The sequence below is a fragment of the Pithys albifrons genome, chromosome 7 (genome assembly GCF_047495875.1).
Source record: "Pithys albifrons albifrons isolate INPA30051 chromosome 7, PitAlb_v1, whole genome shotgun sequence".
Taxonomy (NCBI): Eukaryota; Metazoa; Chordata; class Aves; order Passeriformes; family Thamnophilidae; genus Pithys; species Pithys albifrons.
In genome coordinates this window covers 35,443,725-35,466,067 of record NC_092464.1, presented here as the reverse complement: position 1 = coordinate 35,466,067, position 22,343 = coordinate 35,443,725, and the positions used below count along the sequence as shown (strand labels likewise).

General features: G+C 36.8%; 1 protein-coding gene across 1 annotated transcript in view; it reads right to left on the bottom strand.

Annotated features, from left to right (window-relative positions):
• CHN2 (chimerin 2) overlaps positions 1-22,343 on the bottom strand; it is a 159,955-nt gene that overhangs the window by 81,788 nt on the left and 55,824 nt on the right. The window contains exons 2-3 of the mRNA XM_071561008.1: positions 11,944-11,982; positions 4,560-4,615 (exon numbers count right to left, since the gene is read on the bottom strand). Of these exons, the coding sequence (XP_071417109.1) occupies positions 4,560-4,615; positions 11,944-11,982 (95 nt within the window). The remainder of the gene's footprint in view (positions 1-4,559; positions 4,616-11,943; positions 11,983-22,343) is intronic.

Genomic DNA, 22,343 nt, shown 5'->3' with positions numbered 1-22,343 from the left:
TGCTGTTGTTTAAATTATACTCTTCTAATTGCATTATTCTTAACTTGAAACCCATGCTTCAGAAGAAACTTTGAGGATAACCGAGAAAAGACTAACTTGCAGCAGTTTAGTTTTGGACATGTGCCATAATCCTGCATACTTGCAGCTAGTAATGTATGAGGTGGCAATAGCATTATAAACCTGCTAGTGACAATTTCAACAGTTATGCTCTATGAAATGCCACTATCTATACACTTGTTTTGATAAATCTAGGTAATGGATACCCAGAGGGTCAAAACAGTTCCAGACCCTCCGGATGGTTAGAGGGAAAAACTCCCAGCAGTGAAGTCTAATATGCCATCATTACTTTCATCTCTTACAATCACTTAAGCAAAAAGAAAAAGGGATTTTTTCCAGTTAAAATTCTCCCTTTTGTAATCATATTTGCTTTCAGTCAAGAAACCATAATTTTTGTATTTTAAAGGCAGAGATAATAATTTCTACCGCTTCTGACACAACCTATTTGGAATTCAGAATGATGAGGAAGGCAATTAACTGACATTTTTCTACATAATAATATAAGTTAGGGCTCTAAGGCTTTGTCTACACTAGGGAAATTTAGACGACTTTCTCAGTGTTGCTGACACTGGCTTGGCCAAGACACTGTTAGGAATGTGGAAGGTCTAATGCAGACAAATTCACCAGCCTCAAAAATTGCTGGCAGCAATTAAGGCTTTCTTGGAATAGAATGGGAAAAGCATTCACATGTATGAATATTTCTACACAAATAATCCAAAAATTCACTGGTAAGACTCATTCCCTCTTTGAAGAAAATCTGTAATGTGCCCATGGTTTAAACAAAAATAGTCCAAAGTGATGTCACCATCCCTAATTCTTTTACTTTATTGAAGCCTTATTAAAATTAATAATTATTTGAAATGTTCCTTTTGAATGAAACAAGGAAGTTGAATGCTTTAGTCATTTTCCGAGAATATAAATTTTCACCAGGATTTCTGCAGAATAAAACCTAAAAGATGCTTTATAATACAACTTCCTCACAATGCAAATCTGATTTTTTGGTGCTTACCATCACAGTTGCTCTGTATTTAAAAGCTACTCCTTCACCTGAATAGAGCTTTTAAACTGAACTTTTTCTACTTAAAAGATAAATCACTAAAACACTGCTGGAAGGAATATGGTTACAAATGAGGATATTAGCAGAAATGCAATATTATTGGGAAGGTAGGATTTTCACACCAGTCCCACTTCCAGTGGTGATTAATTAAAAGGCATTAGATACCTGAAGCCCAAACAGTTAATTCAGTAGGATTCCCACTGCAGGAATGACCTGCTTTTGCTGACAAGATATTTATGCAAGCAAAAAAACCCAAAAAAACAATAGAGGAAAGTCATGATAGCAAAGCTCAAAGACCCAAAGATATAAATGTTCATGTTTTATTTACAGTCCCAGCTTTTAGTCTAGTGGTTTGCATATCAGGAGAGGTGATTTCTGTCTCCGTAGGATACTTAATCAAGAAATCTACGCAAAGTAGATGATAGAACTGCAGAGATCTGAGCCTAAAAATCCCTGTGACTATAGAGCAATAGAGAGGTAATGGAAGAGCAAATAAATGCAAAGAATGTGAAAGATGGCAACGGGAAAGGAGAAGGAATAATGAAAATGCCAAGTAGTAAGAGAAAAACCCCTCCAACCCTTGTTTATGTGTTGGTGTTACAGATTTTGTTTGCAGCAGATGCTTCAATTTCCCTGCAAACAGTGTTGAATTTAGCAATTATTAAGGAAGGACATCCTTCCATAAGAATGAAGGATTTGAAATTATTTGCAAATTTTAGATTTGTCTAAAGCAGTATGAATACTAAATTACACAAGAGAACACCCTCAACAAGGTCCAGTTCCTATGACAGGCACATGAAGAGATAAATCTTTCCCATCAGTCACATATCCTGCTGACACCTGCTCTCAGATGTTGGATGAGCGCCACGTTGCATACTAAATAACTACCATATTTTCATTTAATATATTTTCACACACAGCACAAAATTAGATTTTGAGATCTTTCTGTGTAACTGAGAAATTCAGGATCAATAAGATATCATCTTCAGTGACGCAAGCCTTTACAAGCATCAGATTACACTGAAGTCAAACTAGAATCAAGAAAAACAACCCCAAAGCACCCACTTTATAGACTGTATGCTAAGAAAAAACTATTAGGTGCCACAGGAACATAGTACCAAATTGTCTCTCTAAAATAATCTGTGATGCTCTATAAAACCATTATGTAGTTCTACTTTCTAATAAACTGGTAATATGAACCATAAGGAGCAATCTAAGTATCAGGACATGCCATTTGTCCTAATTCTCCAACTATATGCAAAAGTAAAGCACATCAGCAGTGTTGTAGTGACTTTTTGGCTCTTGGGTCAGAGAATCTGTGTTTCTAGCAATCCGTCTGTGAACACCTACAGTTGAGCTACACAAAGATTCAAAATCTAAGTAAGAGGAACCAAAGATCACCTTTGTGGGAATTCACACTGCTTTATATACCTATCCCTAAATAGAATCTCTGTATTTTCAGCTGACTAAATTTAAAAAAAAAATCAAAACAACTCAAAATAGAACTCTGCAGTCCATGAAGTGAGCTGCTAAAAATGGCTCATTAGTCAGAACCAAAATCAGATCATCTGAAACAGACATTTTTTACTTATTTTGTTATGTACTGCTTTGTCAATGATATATTAATTATTATGATCTTAGCTTCTTTCTGCAAATCTCTGGAAGTGACCTGAAGAAGTATTAGATATGTATATGGTCTTTAAACATCAGGCAAAAGAATGACTTCAGTTGTACATAACATGTTCTTGAGTTCAAGGAAATGAGTTCAATGTAGCACACTGGTCAAGAGTTCACTGCTGCACCTTTACTCCACTTGTGTAGATAATCTTGTTTCTAGAACAAGAATACAATTGATATTCCACTTTAAAAGACTATTTTACCTTGATTCAAATTTTAACTCATGGAGGCAAACTAGACAATGCGTAGTGTAATAAATTTTGGATTAAACTTACTCAGATTAACTTGTAGCCCCACAATTTTTAATCAGATTTCATTGAGCAAAGTTCTTTCTCAAAGTAGTTCCAGTATGAAATAGATGCCAGAAGTAAACAAATAGTTCACCTGAAATAATTTCAACTATAATACAACTAGTTTGATATCTGTTATATGATATTCATTCAGTAAAATCCCTAATGCCCTTTCCTTTAAAGAATACCAGCCACAGAGATCTAATTTGCTTTTGGTTTGCATAAGGATTTCATCAGGGGGGGAGGTCTTGATAAAACTCTTCAGCACATGTGCACTGAAGTCCCACAGTGCCAGTACGTGTTCCTGCTCCTCAAGCCTTGTCTTTTACAGGGAAAAAAGGATGATATGAGGGTTCACCCAGTCTGATGTTTTGCTCGCCCTTCTTAGCACCCTGTGTATATGTTGCCCAGACTGACAGGGCTTGAAGACTTTCAGACTGAGGCCATGACCCTGCTCTCCCTGCCCTGAAACTAGTAGATGGGACTGTACTTAATTCCTGGCTTTGCAGTGGATTTTCTTCACAAACCCAGGCAAGTACCTGTGCCTTGATACAAAGCCTCCTGCCCCACGCAAAAGTGTTTTGAGACAGTATCTTAATATTAACATATGTTAGGACTCTACTTTCATGGCTACACAGTGTGGGAAGCAGGACAGAGCTCTGGATGCTGTTGGGAAGAAGACCTATGTAGAATGCCAAGGAGACGCAGTTTCTGTCTTTTTGCAAGTCATCTTTTATACCTTGTGCAATCACTTCACACATTTAATATTTCTGTTACTAGTATTACATGTCTATTTGCACAAAATTAATCCCTGAGATTACAGAAGATAAAGCTATCACTGCCTTATTGATTGAGCAGAGACATCTAGATGTGTGTTCCGCTACTATTGCGCATTACCATGCGGGTTCAGGAACAGACATATTAAAGCAAGTAGATATGGAGAAATATAAAAAAATAAAATAGGGGCACAAGATGACTGAACCAAACCTGCAGTGCTGCAGATTTCTAAATATCTTATAATCTTTAAAGTTTCTGTGACAGAATAGAGCTCTCTAGCTATCACTTCAGTATTTTAACTTGAACATAACACTTGGCAGGAAGCATTTAGCAAACTAAAGCTACTTGTATCATCTGGAAACATATCAGACAGATGTTATTATGTAGATGCAGGAAGAAAAACACATCTTCACTTTGACAAGAAAACACAAAGCTTCAGGTAGTATACAGAGAAACACACTATGCAATAATTAATAAGTATTTGTCTAATGAAGATGCTTCCAGTGGTAGAATGAGGCTGCCATGGCTAATTAGCAAATATTAATCTGCTTTAATTTCTCAACCTTAAGAAAAATTATTATATACAAGAATGACATAGAAAAATTAAAGGAAATACTACCCACAGACTATAAAAAACACTTTTTGGGAATCATATGCTGCTGACAATTCATCAGATACAAGATAGAGCAAAAAAAACCGACCTCCCGAGGACAGATGATTCTCTTGGGACGTGGTGCCTCTTGTTGCAATTGATACACTGTCAAACACAAAAATGTACAGATCATTAGAAGATGGCAACATACACAAACTTTTATTCAGATGAGTCTTTTTAGCCAGAGGCTGCAGAGAAAAATGCAAATGTAAAGAAAATGACAGCAAAATGAGGTATTTCAGTGCGTCTAAGTAATTTATATGAAAATCAGTTGTTGACCTGCAAACTAACTAAAGTGATTAGTGCTTTAAATTTTAGAATATTATCTCCTTTTGTATTTTTTTTTTATATTTTTATACAGGGAAGACTGGTCAGAAAGACTTATTAGGTGTATCTCAGGACAGAATCCCACTTTTGCATATACCAAGAACAGACTGCTAACCAGTAACAATGGTGGTTTTTTGGATAGGCCAAGAAAAAGTATAGTGCCTTTGAAAGGGTTCATCACAATCTCATAGTTTATTTAAAGATTTGCTGGCAATTACTGAAGAGCAAGCAAACATTTCTTTCAGAGACATTATGCCCTATTCAAATGGCCCTGGATCAATTTTGCAAATCTTCTGAGGGCTGGAGGAGGGAGACCTGAGGGTAGGGCTAGTTGCTGCCTGGCCCCAGCCTCTCTACTGCATGTATTTAATGAGATCCTCTCCCTCCCTTCCACTCTGGAGTCGTGAGAAGAAGCTGACATGCAATGACAGTAATCAATTCCTGCACAGACAGACTGTCTCTCCATAACTGCAGTAAAAATCCCAGAGGTCTGTATTCTCTCCCTTGAGAAACTTTCTGTATGCTGACCTCCTTGTATTTGGAAAGATCATGTCGTGCCTATGAATTTTTTTAAAAGACTGAGTTTCTAGGACGGGTTTCTTCATAGTGTTAGTGAAGCTCAGAATTATGCCCTGAAAGGTGGTATATTATGGGAGGAATAGAAATGCCTGTAAGTTTGATACACAGAAGCGCTGTCGCAGAAAGTGAATGGCAATGGTAGGTGTTGGCCCTCAGCACCTTTTCTCATCTTACGCACCTTCTCCTGAAATGAGGCTAGAAGTGATGAAAGTTGTAAAGTGGAGACTTCGTTCAGCTTGCACCCAAGTTTGTCACACAGGGGATGTGAAATCTTTGAGGGCTTCTGCTTTCTGCTCATGTCAAAGTGGAAAAACCCCTAACCCCTTCTTTTCCCAACTCAACCTTCGTCCCTGGTTCCTTGGAAGGGCACAGAAAGAGAGTTCATGATTTCTCATATTCCCTACCCATTATGTGATCTAGCTCAGAATTTGCGCTCAGGCTTTGGACATACCCTGCATCATTCAGCACTGTCAGATCTTCCACTACTTTTGCACATGATTCTTGATAACTTCTGGTCTTTCTTACTTCCTGCAATTATGTGACTAAGATTCAAAGACTTACTTCTACTCTTTTGTGATCAAATTACTTGTGTATCCAAATAAACTGTCAAAGAAAGCGTGAAAAGTTTGTTCAAAAATCATGCATCATTTTTTAAAACTGATTATTCTCAAGCCCAATTTTAGAGCTAATTTCTGAATGTCTGAAATCAGCACTGCAGCAAGTTACTGATGCTTAATATTAAACATATCCAAGAGGTAAATAGCAACTTTTTCCTTCCCTCATACATTTTAAGCAGAGAGAAGGAATTCTAAGGACTCAAAACATTGCAAGAATACGATTGCTTCTCATTTAAAGTAAATTATCTCTTTCCCCAATTAATTAATTTGAATTTTAACTGAAAAATCATACTTCATAAAAATCCCATTTTCAATAATCTAATCTGTTAAATATTAACTCACACAGAAAACTAAGCTAGTGGAACTGTTTCTAAGACAATTTGGTAACAGTGGTGAAAAACAAGTTGGTCTGAAGAACACATAGGAAGCCCATCTTGTGAAGTGCTGCATTTGTAAGAAAAATGAAAAAACCAGAGTTCTCTAAAATAACCAAAAGGATCTCTGAGGCTGATAACACTGGAGAAGCAATGGTGAGGAGAAGACTCACCATTTCATAAAACAAAGGAAGGAATGATTAACAGGAAAAGGCAGATACATGAAAATCTTGAAAGCAAACACAAAAAACTGGATGCTGATTGGATGTTGTGGGATGAATCAGTGCAGGGATTCATGATGAACGCAAGGAAGACAAATCATCTTAACAACTATATTTTGAATAGATTGGAAAAGGTTGCTGTCATTCTCAGAGGCATGGGTAATTAATCTGCACAATAATATGAACTGAGAAATATATCTGATATAGAAATACATCAGAAGAAAAGGTGGTAAGATTATGACTATACAAATAAATAATAAGAAATTATACACTAAATGTGCAAGATAAGAAAATGGCCCAAGCACGATTGAGATTGTGAATGGGGGTAATCACTGAAAATGTCATGAATGGGAAGTGGTTTAATGTGAAGGATAAAGAATTCAGATTTGGCCATATTAGCTTTAAATTGATAGACATTAAACTGACAGGAAGACAAACCAGTGGAACAACAGGAGAGAAATATAGAACCATTAGATGGAGGGAGAATAGACATCAGGAATGAAGCAGGAACTGAGAACCACCAATGGCATTATGGTAAGGGACACCAAGCAGTTCAGTGGGAGACAAACACCAGAGAGACACAGACAGACACAGAGCTGCCAAGGATGCTCAGAAAAGACACATAGCAAGGCAAGGGTGGAGAAGGTAAAATAACAGTGGAAGTTCAGTTAAGTGGAAAACAAGGAAAGGCAGTTTCTCACAGACTAAGGTATTAAGGAGCAAAGCCAGTGTGACCCTACCAAAAGCTGTGTTCTCTTTTAGTAAAGTTCTCTTCCGTTTCTGCTTCAAATGATTGCTATGTGAAAGCATCCTAATGGGCTTTGAATACAAGTGCAATATTATGGCTAAGGTGACTCGAGAAAAACGTGCCCTACAGCTAAGTTCCAATGAGCACAGGCACCTCATTAAGTGACCTCATTTTCAGAAGTGCTGAACATCCTGCAGCTCTGCCCGATTTCATTATAAACATTTTCCAAAGTGCTGGGCACTCACACTGCAGCTGACAGTGCTGAGACCCCAGCACAGTCCAGGGGATGGTCAGAGGTTCACAAGGCACATGCCAAACAAGCCTTGTCTTTCAGCCTCATTTTCCCATCTCCCCATCTGAAAATCTTAAAAACAGAAACCAGTGTACAAGAATATGGTTAACTGAAATAACAGAAAAAACACACTTATTTAATACAGGGGTAAGCAGTGATTGACATCTGACCCAGTCTATTCCAGCATTTGGAACTGACAGGCAGGTTATAGACAAACTCACTGTGATCATAAAAAAAGATGATACTGGAACATAGTGATGTATTATTATTTCAGCCCTGAGAAAATCAATCTTCTAAAAAGTCAATTTCATGCAAAAAGAAAATGTATTATTACTGCTCAGAGAAGAGCATCAGACTGGGAGTGGCTTTTTATTCAGCATCAGATGCAAATGAAACGTACAGTAATAATACACACTAAATATTAGACAAAAATGCAGCACTGCAACAGAAAAATGCAGTAGCTTTTAACTGACCCTTGAACATCTTTATCAGTTCCATTCTTCAGATAGTTTGAAAGCATTCCTAGTATCATAATCGCGTCCAAACTTACAGTGTTAACAAAACTCTAATTAATTATTGAATTTCTACAGGAACATTTCTTTGAGATGTAAAGTAGCTGGTTAGAATAAATCCTTCTCTCTTTTGTTCCTGATACAGCACAAGTTGTCTCAGGGGATGAAAAAGGGAAATTCTACAATATGTTTTAGGAAGAACTGTCTAATTCCAAAATCCAATCTAGGAAACAAAGGAATGGCACAATCCCCCCAACACTTACTCCTTTTCTGCTATGAAGGAAGATCTATCACCAATTTCTTCATGTATTTTTTTCATTCTGCAGTGTGTCAGGACCTCAAGTTTTCTCCTTTAACTCACCTATGACGAGTGTTCAGTGATACTCCAGCGGAGAGGAAAATTTCTTATCATCATTTTTATAAAGCAGCAAGGAAACATACTGCCTTCTGTGTGAAAATGTTTCGCAGAGTTCCTTAGTTTTACCTCCTCGGCCTCATCTCAGTCAGGCATTTATCCATGGGCTGAGCTTGAACAATATGAGCTGTCCTATTTCTGCAGGATTACTCACATGCTTAATTAGGAACCTAAGTGCTTGGCTGAAACAAAGACTTAATTTCTAGCAAAAATGAGTCTCGGACACTGTGCTTATTATTTGATGAAGGGCAGAAGGCAGGGAAACTTCGTGAGGAGCTGAAGCACAGCATCAGCTGATGCTCTGTGCTGTGCCACACTGGTTCACACCAGCATACCGATCTTATGTAATGTAAATAGACACTGAAGTGGCATTGACATGACTGATTTAGCACATGTCAATCTCAGTTATGGTAAAAGGAGAAAAAGAGTGGTTTTGTATCTCTTCAAAATTCAAGCACATACATGCTGTAGCTGGAAACCAACAATGATTACCCTGTTTCAACAGTCAAATTGCCTACTCATCCCATGAAGCAGGTAAGATCACTGGTCCTGCTCTAAGAGGACAGTGCAGCACTGGAGCAGGTTACCCACAAAGGTGGCAGAGGTTCCATCTCTGAAGGTTTACAGGACTCAGTTAGGTAAAGTCATGGCTGTTCTGCTCCAGAACTGACAAGAGTCATGCTTTTAGTGGGAAGCTGGATCAACTCATTCCAGAAGCCCTTTCAACCCATATTCTGTGATTCTTATCTTCCTTTCTTTACTACCTCAATGATGGCAAAGATGCAAAATGCCATTTCTTATAATATTCCTAACACACAACAGACTACAAAAAGAAATATGTTATCTGATATTTATTGCTGATCTGCTACTCAGGTATAAATGCAATCAAATCCACTGCCTAGAGCCTGCTGGCTGCTAGAAACTTTCCAGGTTTTTTTCCTCAAGTCCCTTCCTGGTATTATGAAATTATTCTTGCCATTTCTTTTATTCTCTGTGTCCCAGGGCTATCAGAAAAAGCCTGAAAAACTTTGTAACCTGTGAAATCTATGTGAAATTCTAAAAATTATTCATAAATAAGTGAGGATCTTCTGCATTAGAAGGATTCATCTTTTCCAATTACAGCTGAAACAAACTCGTACATTATGTCAAAACAAGAAGGTTTGAATTCTGAAAACTGTTCCACTTTGATCAGAATTTGTTCACAGACACGTGCAATACTGTTTATTCATTACTTTGTCTGCATAAACAGGAAAATCTGCCTTTGTTGAGAAGCTAAAAGATTGAAGCCTTGAACATGATGTCAATAAAAGGCAACACAATGCACCTAAATTTATCCAGTACTTAGAAATAAAAACTGTATGCAAAGTATCTTACTAGTATGTTAGCAAACTTTAAAAGTTACTAGCTATACAGAGCAAAAATAATTGTTAAAAAGGCAGTAAACACCAAATGCTAAGCATGAATACATACACTAAATTAAAAAAACTGTGATGAGACAGGACAGTAGATTGATTCATAGACTTACACTATTGCTGGACATAACCTCTATAATTCATTTATCAGGGAAGAATTTTTCTAGCTGAGTAAAGAAGCATACATAACCTAATATTGCAATGAAAAATGTGTATCTGTGGCTAAGCAGTCCCAGCAGTAAATCTGTGTAACCTTAAACTATTTTCTGCATTTTGTAGCTGTGTAACTTTTTTCGAAGTCATTCATGCATGGAGTTCAGATACTGAGGCCTTGACTTTGTCATTATCACAATATTGGCATCATACATATAACAGAATAGGAAATTATATATTCACAGACTATGACTTCTTTTCTTTCTTTCTTTCTTTCTTTCTTTCTTTCTTTCTTTCTTTCTTTCTTTCTTTCTTTCTTTCTTTCTTTCTTTCTTTCTTTCTTTCTTTCTTTCTTTCTTTCTTTCTTTCTTTCTTTCTTTCTTTCTTTCTTACGTTCCCTTTGACTGTGTGTAAACTATCAGGTAAAAGTAATGAATCTTTTTCACTGAATGCAGTGATCTTTCTGCTACAGGTAATATTAGAGCAACTAAGAGTGGATAAGTAAAGGTATATGCTTATATCCTGACTTTTTAATTAAAACTTCCTGCTAGATAGGAAACATCTGTCATTTCAAATGCTGGTCTTGTCAGAGTCAATGGGAGCTTTTTCATTGATTTTGAGTAAGCCAGGTACGTCTTTTAAAAAGAATCACTCAACTGTCTGCTTGTTTCCAAGTACTCAGCAAAGTATCCTGGAATGGTCTAACTCAAATAGATAAACTCTTGATGACTTTTTAGGAGGTTTCTCTCATACATACAAAACATTACAACAATAGAGTCTCTAGAAAACAGTGTTCTGAGAAGTGATTTTTGTAATTTAATGGCATATTCAAACTTTGGTTGAAAAAATCCCAGTCCATTCTGGGGGAGAATGTCATTCTCATATAACATAGAGGTGATGTCTTTAAAGTCAGCAAGGTACTTTAATGTGAATATAAGTGAAGTTAGCAAGTTTATTTCAGTCTTTAAAATTATACATGTGCAAGCATGTAACTACTGTGATTCTTGTCTTTTATAGTTCCATTTTGGTAATGGCACTGTGCTGAATTTAAAGTTGCCACAATAAAAGAGACGACTTAGGATAGTTCAGTATCTGAAAACAAAAGAATAAAACAACCCTCTAGACTCAAAGCTACACTTTATTAAAGTTCTAGGAAGGGTTTAAAATAAAAAATATTAAATTTAAAGATCATCTTTCACAAGGGATTTAAAAGACAGTATTTTGTTTTAGATCTGTGCTACTCTATTAGAAAGTACATTTGGAACAAAGCAAAAGAGCATAAAATATGCACTTCTGCTTTCTATGTAAATGATTTTTCTAAAGGCAGACAGAAAGGTTCAAAGAAATGATAGTGCTGTTTCCAACTTCTAAACCACCACTTCAAAAATTAGCGCCTGTTGCTAAGGATCAAAAATATTATTATCTTAAAGTGATTTGGTGACCCATATAAAAAGACAAGTATACTCAAGCCTGACCTTTAGTAAACCCACGAAGCATTAACCTCTACCTCTGAAATCCTTCCTGAAAATCTCAGCAGAGAAACAATGAAACCCAGGATTTGCACACTTGTCAGGCAACCCAGGGAGTCTGGCATGCATAGTCCTGCTGTCCTTGCTCCATGGATATCCAAAGAAGTTCAGGTTTTGCTCCTGTCCCATACAGTAATTTCTACAAGCATCTAGTACATTTACATCTTTCTTCTAAACAAAGACAAGGAAAAGACTTAACAGTGACTAACACTTTGCTAAGGTACTAAGATTATTCAAATTTCTTGAATACTCACAGTATGATTTCCATATTGGAGGCTGGTATTCTTCAGCATCTAAAATAGAAACAAAAAGGAGAAAAGATATCAGTCAATTGGCCACTGAGTCAAACTGTCAGCATGCATTTTTCTGCTGAGAGACCTCTACTTGTCAGCAAAATTCACATTTCTTTCCCCAGAGAGATGCTGGCCTATTTACAATACAGTTTCCTATGTGAGAGAAGAATATAAATTTCCACCACTTGTGAATCCAATGTGCTTTTCCAACTTATTCAAATGCAACCGAAATTAATTTTTTACTAATTTGCATATAATTTCCTGACTCAACGGTATTTTAAAAATAATTAACTAGACTGGTAACTAATTTATTTACTTTACTTGGCATGATAAACAGACAAATCATTATCAGTTTTCAATCAAGCTTCTAACCCCACTAAGTAACATTTGAGAATGAGCATCAATGAGTAACACACATCTGGGCTACAAAGATGCACAGATCTGATAGTTTCAATGAGATTCAATTACACTTCTTGAACCCACCAGAATATGCACTTGGTGTATTTTCCAGAAACAGCATCAACAAAACTAATAAGCAAAATATAGAAAAAGCAGACAATTATTAACCTTACTGACTGAAGGGGCATGAAGAGTTGGTATCTACTCTTAATGCCCACTCCATAGGAAAGTTTCCAGCATAAGTGTATGGTCCCACTCCATAGGGAGGTTTCCAGCTCTCTGTAAGAAAGCAATTTGCTGTAACTTCCAGAAATCTCAACCAAGGCCAAGCTTCATAGTAGGAGTTAAGCAAGTTACCATACACCAGCCACAGAGGGTAGGGCATGGCGTACTGGTTTGGCTTTGACCTGTCATGTTGCCAAACACTTTGAAGAGTCATTTACTGACGATATGTCATTAACCTCCCAGTACCATGCAACTTAATTAATGTGTTTGTTATTTACTAAACTTCTACTTAAGTTATGCTAATATAATTCAATTATAGTTGCATAGCTCATGCTCCTTGTCTATTTACATTCACACAACCACTTTAAATATATCCCTGCAAAAGTCTGTTTACTAGGAATGTTAATCATTAACTACCATCTGCCGCTTTTAACGCCATTGTTTTAAAAGAGGATAAATCTAGCAATGATCACAGTTACTCCCTGGAATAATAACCTGCAACAATTTGTAGATATATTGGTCGGGAAACCCATTCAGTCTCAGTTTTGAATGTATCCCCCCCCACAAATTTGGCAAAATTCAAAATGCTCCCAGACTGACAGAGTTACACCATGCTGTGGCAATCCAAGAATAATCAGCTTGCAAGTTCATTATGCAGACGACTTATTTTGAATTGTATGAAGCTATTCATGAGACCAGTGAAAATTATTATATAAGAGCTGACTAATTTTTTCTCTTCTCACATTATACTAGTAATATATCACTCCTTTTTTTCCTATACATCTGTTGTTTCACATATAGTTTACCATAACACCATAATTTTGTGTATTAAATTCCTCTGTCATACTTCTGCACTACAAGAGAATTTCTGAATTTCCTTCTTCACTAACTGTACTTTTCCAGTAGAAAAAACATTGAGATAATGCAAGTATCTTATTAACTATACCTGTGACTTCAGATAAGGAAACAGTAGGGGGAGAGATAATGAAAAACCAACAAGTATCAGTTGTTGCTTTAGTTTTTCAAATTAATTAGAAAGCGCACCGTAAACTCAGCAGTGAAAGCTGATCTACAAGTGGCTGTAAAGTGCTTCATTAGCTGGAGACAGACTGATGGTGAGGAAACACTGCAGCCCAGGTGGAGAGCCATCATCCAGGAGATAGAGTCATAAAACAGAAGCCTCAATGATTACATTTGATTTGTCACAGTTATGAATCTGTCTGCCCAGGAAAGAGTGGGCAGCACCACTCCTCAATAGCTAAAATAATTCTTAAGTGCACTTGGAGGAAAACCACATGTCACCAGTTCCACATTCACCCTTATGAGGTACTGCAACAACCTCTGTGATCCCTTCAGCTGAAAGCACGTCCCTAAATCACAGAGAACAAAATGCCAGAGGTGATAGTATGAAAAGAGCTTATTGTCAAGCTATCATGCATTTGATGGCATCCATTTGTAGGGAAATAAAAACCAAATAGCTTAAATACAATCTGGAGGCAAGGGTCATGGTTGAGGATCTGGGAGATGGTTAATGAAACCCAGATAGAAACCTCTCACTCCCTTTGTGGAGAGTCTGCTGGGCCTGTTCATGCTCTCATCCTTGCACGAATAACATCTTAGGACTCCCATCCTGGTTGGCAGGATCAGACTCAACTTCAAGCCTTCTTAAGTCAGGGGCCAAATGAGGCAAATCCTGCTGGAGCAAATTTGATTACTACCATTTGCCCTTTTTGAAATTTCTGTTCTGCTATTTTTATTAGTCCTGTTTATTAAACAGAAGCTCTGCTCATTAAATCGTTCTCCACTCTCCATCACTAGATTTAATATAGCAGTTCTGGTTCACAGAAATTGTCAATACTAGTTTGAGTGCTCAACTCAGTTACTATATGACATTTCAACTCAACACAGCTTCTTCTTTCAGTTCTGCACAGGGTAATGGTCTCAGCAAGGACAACAGACCTCAGTGTTGAGCCACTTAGCAAAAGTCTATTAATCAATCAATCAGACTTGGCACAAATGACAAATGTCCTACACTGATCTCTCAATAAATGATATTCCTAATATGAACTTTGATCTTAATGCTTATCAGAACTGTGACTGGCAGCACTCGAAAAAGGGTTCACTGAGGTACTATCAGGTGATAAGACAGGGTCTGTTTTCTTGAAAGGTTCATATTTTCAGTAGTGACTTCTTGTCTAGATTCAGCAACTGCACCAGATAAGGCTGAAAGCAGTTGTCACAGAGGAAACTCAGATCACAAGATGAGTATCAGTTCTGAAAAACTCAACAAAATGTCCCAGGGTCAGCTGTGACTCACCTTTCTGACTCTCACTATAAAAGAGACTCACTGTAAAAGAGTTACAGAATGTCTCATTTAGGTATTTTTAAAATTATTTTGAATCTTACCAAAACTGTGTCATAAATGACCTTGGCAAAACCAGAAAACCTGAGTACTCACTGGAAAGACTAGAACTGGCAAAAAAGCATGAGAGATTTCCATGATTACAGGCAATATTGTTAATTAAAATTTTGAAACGTACCAGTTGAGAAAGTTAATATTTATTAGACCTTAAAAAGTACTAGAAGTTAGTTGTATACTAAACAGAAGGGAAAAAGGAATGCTGAATGCTGACTCTTGAGAAATGTTACAGCTACAAGAATATTTCTCATAATGCATAATTGATACAAAAAAGATACGGGAGAAAACTGTCAAACCTAAAATGATACTGTGGAATTGGAAGGTGGGAGTAAGGTAAAACAGGTTAGTTCTCCACTTTATTTGCTTTCCTCTTCACAGAGCAGAGAGGATGAAAAGGATCTTAGGAATAAAGTAATTTCATAAAGCTGATGGAACACTTACAGCTGAGTAAGTGTACAAAGACTACAGTAAAGGGAGTACTGCAAAGCTGGCAAAGCTTTAAGCAGACAAAGTAAAACCAGACAAGATTTCTTTTTTCAAATAAACATGATATCAGAATACAGTATTACTGCCAATAATGGGCAGTAAAGGGTTAATACATTACTCAGAGGTATTCTTAAGCAATTTCTGGGAAATGAGCTTACGGTAATTACATAGTAAGTAAAGTTATCCATGGACTTCAGCCCTTGTTCTTCACTGAGCCTGGCTCTGTACCAAAGTGACACCTTTCTAGATGTAATTGTGAAAGACACTGGAATAAGTGAATTGCTTTTTACTACTTCCTTGTACTTTCTGAAGGTGATGATGTAATGCCAAAATATGTGGTTCTGTGCTATGAGCACTGGCCGTGACTTGGCTAAAGCAGGTCAAATAAGAAACTAAGTTCAAACCGATTCTTCTGACTACCAAGACTGGTAAGTGCATTGGAAAGAGTAAATTCTTTAGTAGGAAAGACCACAAATTATGGGTCATGAATCAAGTATTTCTGACTTGCATTTCTAATCCTAAGGAGAGCAGTAACAAATACCCATACTGTATTTATATGCCATGCCCAGTTCTAGATATGCTAAAAAGTATTAATGAATCCTATGACAGTAAAGAATTTTGCAGACTAGAAGCAGGACAGTTACCAAAGGGGAATTATCATTATTTGCTCATTTCTTCATAGTCAGTATGAAAAAGTAGGGAAGATTTTCTTTCCTTTGTCCTTACTAAAGGATTATAAAAAGTATTTTGCAGTTCACCTTGGAAGAACTTTCTCAGCCTAGATTTTCTGCCACCATTGTCTGAATTTTGGACTTCCTTTCCAGTAACAACTAATTTTAAAACTATGACCTGCATGTGCAAGGAAAGACACTTGTGTGTGAGGAAGAGCCAAACTGGAAACCACTGTCTTACTGGCAGTGTGCAGATAAATAATTCCCTGAACAAACAAGTCTAGTTACGTATTTTTTTAATCTTCTATTGTTATTTTAGGATCAAGACTAATAGTTATTAGTATTTCAATGCCCTTTGTGTATTTTCTTTAAAGAGTTTTTTCACAAGTTTACCATGTACACTTTCATATTTATTGCTTTGTTTCCAAAACAATAAGTTAGCATATATTGTTAAATACATTTTTCTTATTTTTATATATGCAATATATAATTAATATACATATATATGTAATATATAAAAATACGATAAACAGTGTTTGCACTATTTATGCTTTTAAATATGTATTTTTTTCCTTCATACAGACAAGACTATATTATTCAGTTAACTGTAATGCAGATGGCCATGACAGAATCACAGAATGTTTGAGGTTGGAAGGTACCTGTGGAGGTCATGTGGTCCATCTCAAGCACAGTCACCTACTATCATGTCCAGACAGTTTCTGAGGGTCCCTAAAGATGGAGACCCCACAGCCTCCCTGGGCAACCTGTACCAACGTTCGGTCACCCTCACAGTGAAAAGGTGTTTCCTGATACTCTGACAGAGCCTCCTGTGTTTCACTTTTGTGCCCGTTGCCATTGGTAATGTCACTGGGCACCACTGAAAAGAGCTCAGTTTGTCCTCCTGGCATCCTCCCTTTAGACATTTATACAGTTTAGTAAGATTCCTCTGAGCCTTCTCTCCTCCAGGCTGAACAGTCCCAGCTCTCTCAGCCTTTGCTCATAGGAGAGATCCTCCAGTCCTGCATTGCCTTTGTGGCTCTTTGTAGGAATCTCTCCAGCATGTCCGTATCTCTCTCATACCAGGACACCGTGCACTGGACAGAGCACTCCAGGTGTGGCCTCACCAGTGCTGAGCAGAGGGGAACAATCACCTCTCCTTCAACCTGCTAGTAATAATCTTCCTAATGCAACTCAGCATCCAATCTTCTTTTTCAAGGGAAGGATTCCTTGCTGGTTCATTTTCTACTTGGTTCTCACCAGGACCCTCAGGTTGTTTTCCATCAAGCTGCTCTTTAGCTGGCTAGTCCTCTGCATATATTGGTGGATGGAAACTGAAGTGAAAGAATAGTAAGGGGCTTCTTTGGTACAGTCAGTTCTTCTATATGTAAAACATCAGTGCATTATTTAAGTTCCACTCTGTGATTAAAAAATATCAGTTGTAGAAGCTCATTTTCATCTTACCTGATCCCCTAATGGCTAATCTTGTGGCTGGTGAAGGGCTACTTTCATTTATTTTGCCCTCTCACCGATTAATATATACACTATAGAACTATGAACTATAGAACTATGTCACATTGAAGTAATCTGACAAATTATTTTAAATTGGCACTTTTTTCTGTTTGATTGCAGTCATTTGGCATATACTTTGGGCATTATGATTACTTCTATTACACACAGTAACTGCCCTTGTAGGCACATCTGATTATACTTTGAGAAAGAACATTCTTATTTTTTAAGCTGCAAATAATCGTACTCTCAAATGAGTCTCGCTTTTTACCTCCTGAAAAGTCACTGCTCCTTTGAAGAGCAAAATTAACTCTGTTGAAGTTAATAATTAGAGATGTAGCTGTTGAAACATTTCAGTATGTCAAAAACTCTGTTTAATGTTTCATTCAGAATGCACAGTTGCTGGTGGAGGAGCGAGCAGTTGCCAGCTTTATCGATGAACTTTCTCATCATCAGTACCCGGACAGCTGAAATATGGAATGAAGCTTCAGCTCTTGTCTTAATGAGGCACTTCAGCTTTCAGCATAAAGGCACAGAAATGATCAAATTGTTTACTTGCAACACAGTTTATAATTGGTGTATTAATTCAGATGATGGGAGCTTCCCACTGCGCTGTTCTCTCTTAAAAAAAAAACAAAACAAAAAAAACCTGCGATAGTGTGTAATTTAAATGTCAAAAAATGCTCACAAAAGGGGTGGAGTTCTGTCTTTCAGAGCAATTAGGCGGAAACAGTAAGCTTTTAATAACCACGATATAAATTGACAGCTATTTTGTATCTTTTCCTTTTGCCTACCACAAACTTGCTATTAGAAGCCACTACTGTAAAGGTAGCTCATTCAGCCCGATCTACGAATCAGGGTCATTCCAAATTGTGCTCTTTTCTGCTTTTGCTTCGGATTTCAAAACAATATCTTTCCACTAATAGACAGGTGGTCGGTTCATGGTTAATTTTGTTTAATGTGCATATCTGTTTTACTAAAATGCAGATGGAAGATCATGAAAATTTAATAATTTAGAAGAGTTATCAAGTATCAGACTGTGAAGTAAGTGAATTATTAGGCACCTACTCCAATAGATCACAGGAGATTCAAATTTTTCGAAAGCACAGCTAAACTTGTAGAACAAAAGCATAAGGAGCCATGTTCTGCAGTTGGTGAATGGTGTTCAGCCAGCTATGACCATCAGATTGGAGCAATATCCCATTTAATTAAAAAATCTGCTTTTCTATTCTGCACAGATTTAAAGATAATTAAAAGCACTGAAAATATAATTTTAAATTTGGAAATTGAGAGAAAGAATAACCAGAGTTCTCAACAGTAACAGGAGATGTGTAAAAAGGAAGGGTACTTGTACAGTTCTAGTTTTGTAACTGTCTTTAGGAGACTAGTCTTTCTTATAGCCCAAGAAATAGAATTCAACAGGTTTTTCCAGAGTGCAAATCCAACAACTTGACAGGGTTCTTAGGAAACTAATGAAAATATTCCCAATGCTTTAAATATTTCCTGGGAATTGTGCAAGATTTAAAAGTGTAGAGGGGTATTCACACTGCCTAACTTTTTCAGGTAGCTCCTTTTTAATGCTGAATCACACTGGATCTATTTGCCCTTGGATAGCATTTAAGAGCCTCCATGATTTAAGTGCTCTGAAATGCATGTTTATTTTTTTTCACAGAACAACAATGAAGAATTTCTTTATGCAAGTCATTAAAAGTTTGTGTCCAGAAACTAGAAAGACAGACAATTAAAAAAAATCACAAAATATCTCCATCCTTCCATCATAAAAAAATCTGTTTAAGTTATCATCTGCCATTAAATTTAATCTGGTCACTAAAAGTTACACCCCAATCATTGTTACCATTCTCTGTTTTAACACTGAGGCCAATGTAATTAAGATATAACACAATTATTTTCACATTTTCACACTTTTAACCTGTAAACCAGAGCGATCAAGACATTAAAATGGAACAATCAGGGCTCTGCCTGGCTGAGAGATTGGACAATAGTTGGTAGGAATAAACACATAAATTAAATCACATCACATTAGCAGACCTCCTATCTTATACAATATACTTTAGCTTCTAACTAATGACCAGTTAGTTCCTGGCTAAAAATCAGAACCAGATAATCACCTGCAAAGCATATTTATCATTCCCACTGCTCTTGGATAAAACTAAATAATCAGGGCTCCTTGGATAAGAAGCAACACTATAGCTGTCTACTTCACCTGTTACAAAAGTTTTCTTTTTCTTTTACTTGCATTCTTTGGTGGACAGTTTTATCTAAGTGTGTCAACTACACATTCAAGGTCAATTGAATTATTACTTTATGTGAAGTTAGTCTCTGAATCTTTAATTTATCTCTTCTAAAAATAACTTGGGTAAATGTCAGCTATTAAAGTATGCTCTCTTAAAGTTTGTTGTACAAATGGGCACTTCCCAAGTCTGTTCTCTTATATCATCATCCACCATTTAACTGCTCTCCCAGTACAGCTGTTTCTCCACTTACTACTTGAATCTAAATACTAGAGAAATGTTAATTTTCTTAAAATTCAGTTCCATAATATGTTTATGCTGACAACAGTCTTATGGCTCAGAAAGATCTATGTAACTACACTTTCCTCCTAGCAATCTTAGCCATAAAAGAATGACTACCAGTATTTCAAAATGCCAGAAAGCTATCATGAATTATATCCCCTCAGAAGAATATGGTCTATGTATTGTTTCCTTATTTGTGAGAAATTTTAATTACCTTGTGAAAGTCTATAATTCTTCTAAGAGCTTTTTACTACAGCCTGGCACTTTTACAGTTGATAATGAGTTCTTATGTATCATATATTTACAAAATACCTCATATGAAACAGTATGAAATTTTAAATACACTTAGGCCTTCCACAAGTGTTATCAAACTAATCAACAGAGCTGTGCAAAATATACTGATGCTTGGGCGTTTTTCTTTGCAACTTGCAGTGTTGACAGAATTTTCCCTAGAGAAACACTGGCTAATGGCATGTTGTATGAGGTCAACCCCATGTCTCTCTAACATTTTCGTTGTCAAAGCAATTCCGAACTGGTGCTCATGAGAGAGCTGTCCGAGTGCCTCCAGTCGCACGGAGGACAGAATTCAGCCACCCATAAATGTATAAAGGAAAACACAACTGAAGCCTGCTAATAGCCCAGTTTCCTACTTTGCAAATTTTAAAGATGCATAGAACATAAGAATACTGTAGCTAAGTGTCTTAGAATATATAAAGTTTCTTTATGTGTCGTAAGTATATTATATACTTCAGTAACAGCAATTCCCATTTAAAAATGGATTTTGCTTTTGCGTAATGAGAGATAGGCTGGTTATTTTTTCATAAAAAATTACAAAGGAAGGAGAAAGCACAATTTTTCTCAGTAACATTTCTGGAATTGTTCTCCACCCTTGCAAAAATAACAAAGAAATAACATTTGTTTCTTATCCCACTTATCTTTCAGAAAGACTGAGAAGACAGTCAAGCTAGTTCTTAAAAAGCACATCCATCATAGCTTTGGTAATAAAATCAACCAGTAAGAAAAAAAATACACTTTTCTTGCCTCTTATTTTTAAACGTACACCCAAGTACCACAATTTTGAACAAACCCTCTAACTCATCCCACTGAAACACTTTGTGCAGGGGCACTTAATTATGAATAAGCTTATGGCTTTGGCACAATAAAATTTAATTTCATGGCAGTGGTGCAGGGAAAAGAAGCAACAGTCATCAGAAGTTTTGCAAATGTATTTGCTGTAAGCTTCCAGCAGCTAAATCATAAACAATATTCAATACAATACCATTAAGCAAGTACACTTTCTATGATTTATATTCTGAAGGGTAAAGTTTAGACATCAGATAGCCTCATTTTTTTTTCTGTTGGCCAAAATCAGCAGCTGATCTATATGATCCAGCCCAGTGTTCCCTTTAAACATCAAATGAGTCAGAATTCTTTAAATGCCATAACATAACCACAGCCGTGATGATGAAACCTGGCTAAACGCCAAGGCAGAATTTCAGGAGCTGTTTCATCCCTGTGTTTAAGCTCCCAGGGCTCAAATGGAGGTACCAGTACTTTGGCAGATCAATAGCTATCGACACAAAAAAGATGTTTTCCAACAATTGCTTCCTGGGAATGAAACCAAGGAGAGCTTTGTTCTGAGAACATACAGACCTTCATCAAACAAAACAAGATTCATGTTCAAGCATTTTGTTATTCCCAAAGGACAAACATGTGTCTACACGCTCAGAGACTCAGAACTGACTAATGTTGTTCTGGAGCACAGAGAGGGGAGAACAAAACGAATTCAAGCCCTTGGTTTGGGAAGATCTGGCAAATCTCCAAGGCAAAATGATGCAAGTTTTTTAAGCTAAGGGGAAGGGTTGGTGCCAAGCAAGAACTGCAAGTCTGAGTAACAACCACAACTTTGCAGTTCTGCTCTCATCCTGGGAGATGGGAAAGCTGGGTAAAAAGATTATATAATTCACTCGTGTCCAACACCACCACAGCTGGAATGGGTATTTCAACTTGTAAAGACACCAATCCATGTGTCATAGTATTTTAAAAAAGGTTTTTCCTGTTTTGCCTATATGTTTGCTTTATCACACAGGAAAGCCTGTCAGAGCTTGTTAGATCATCCTA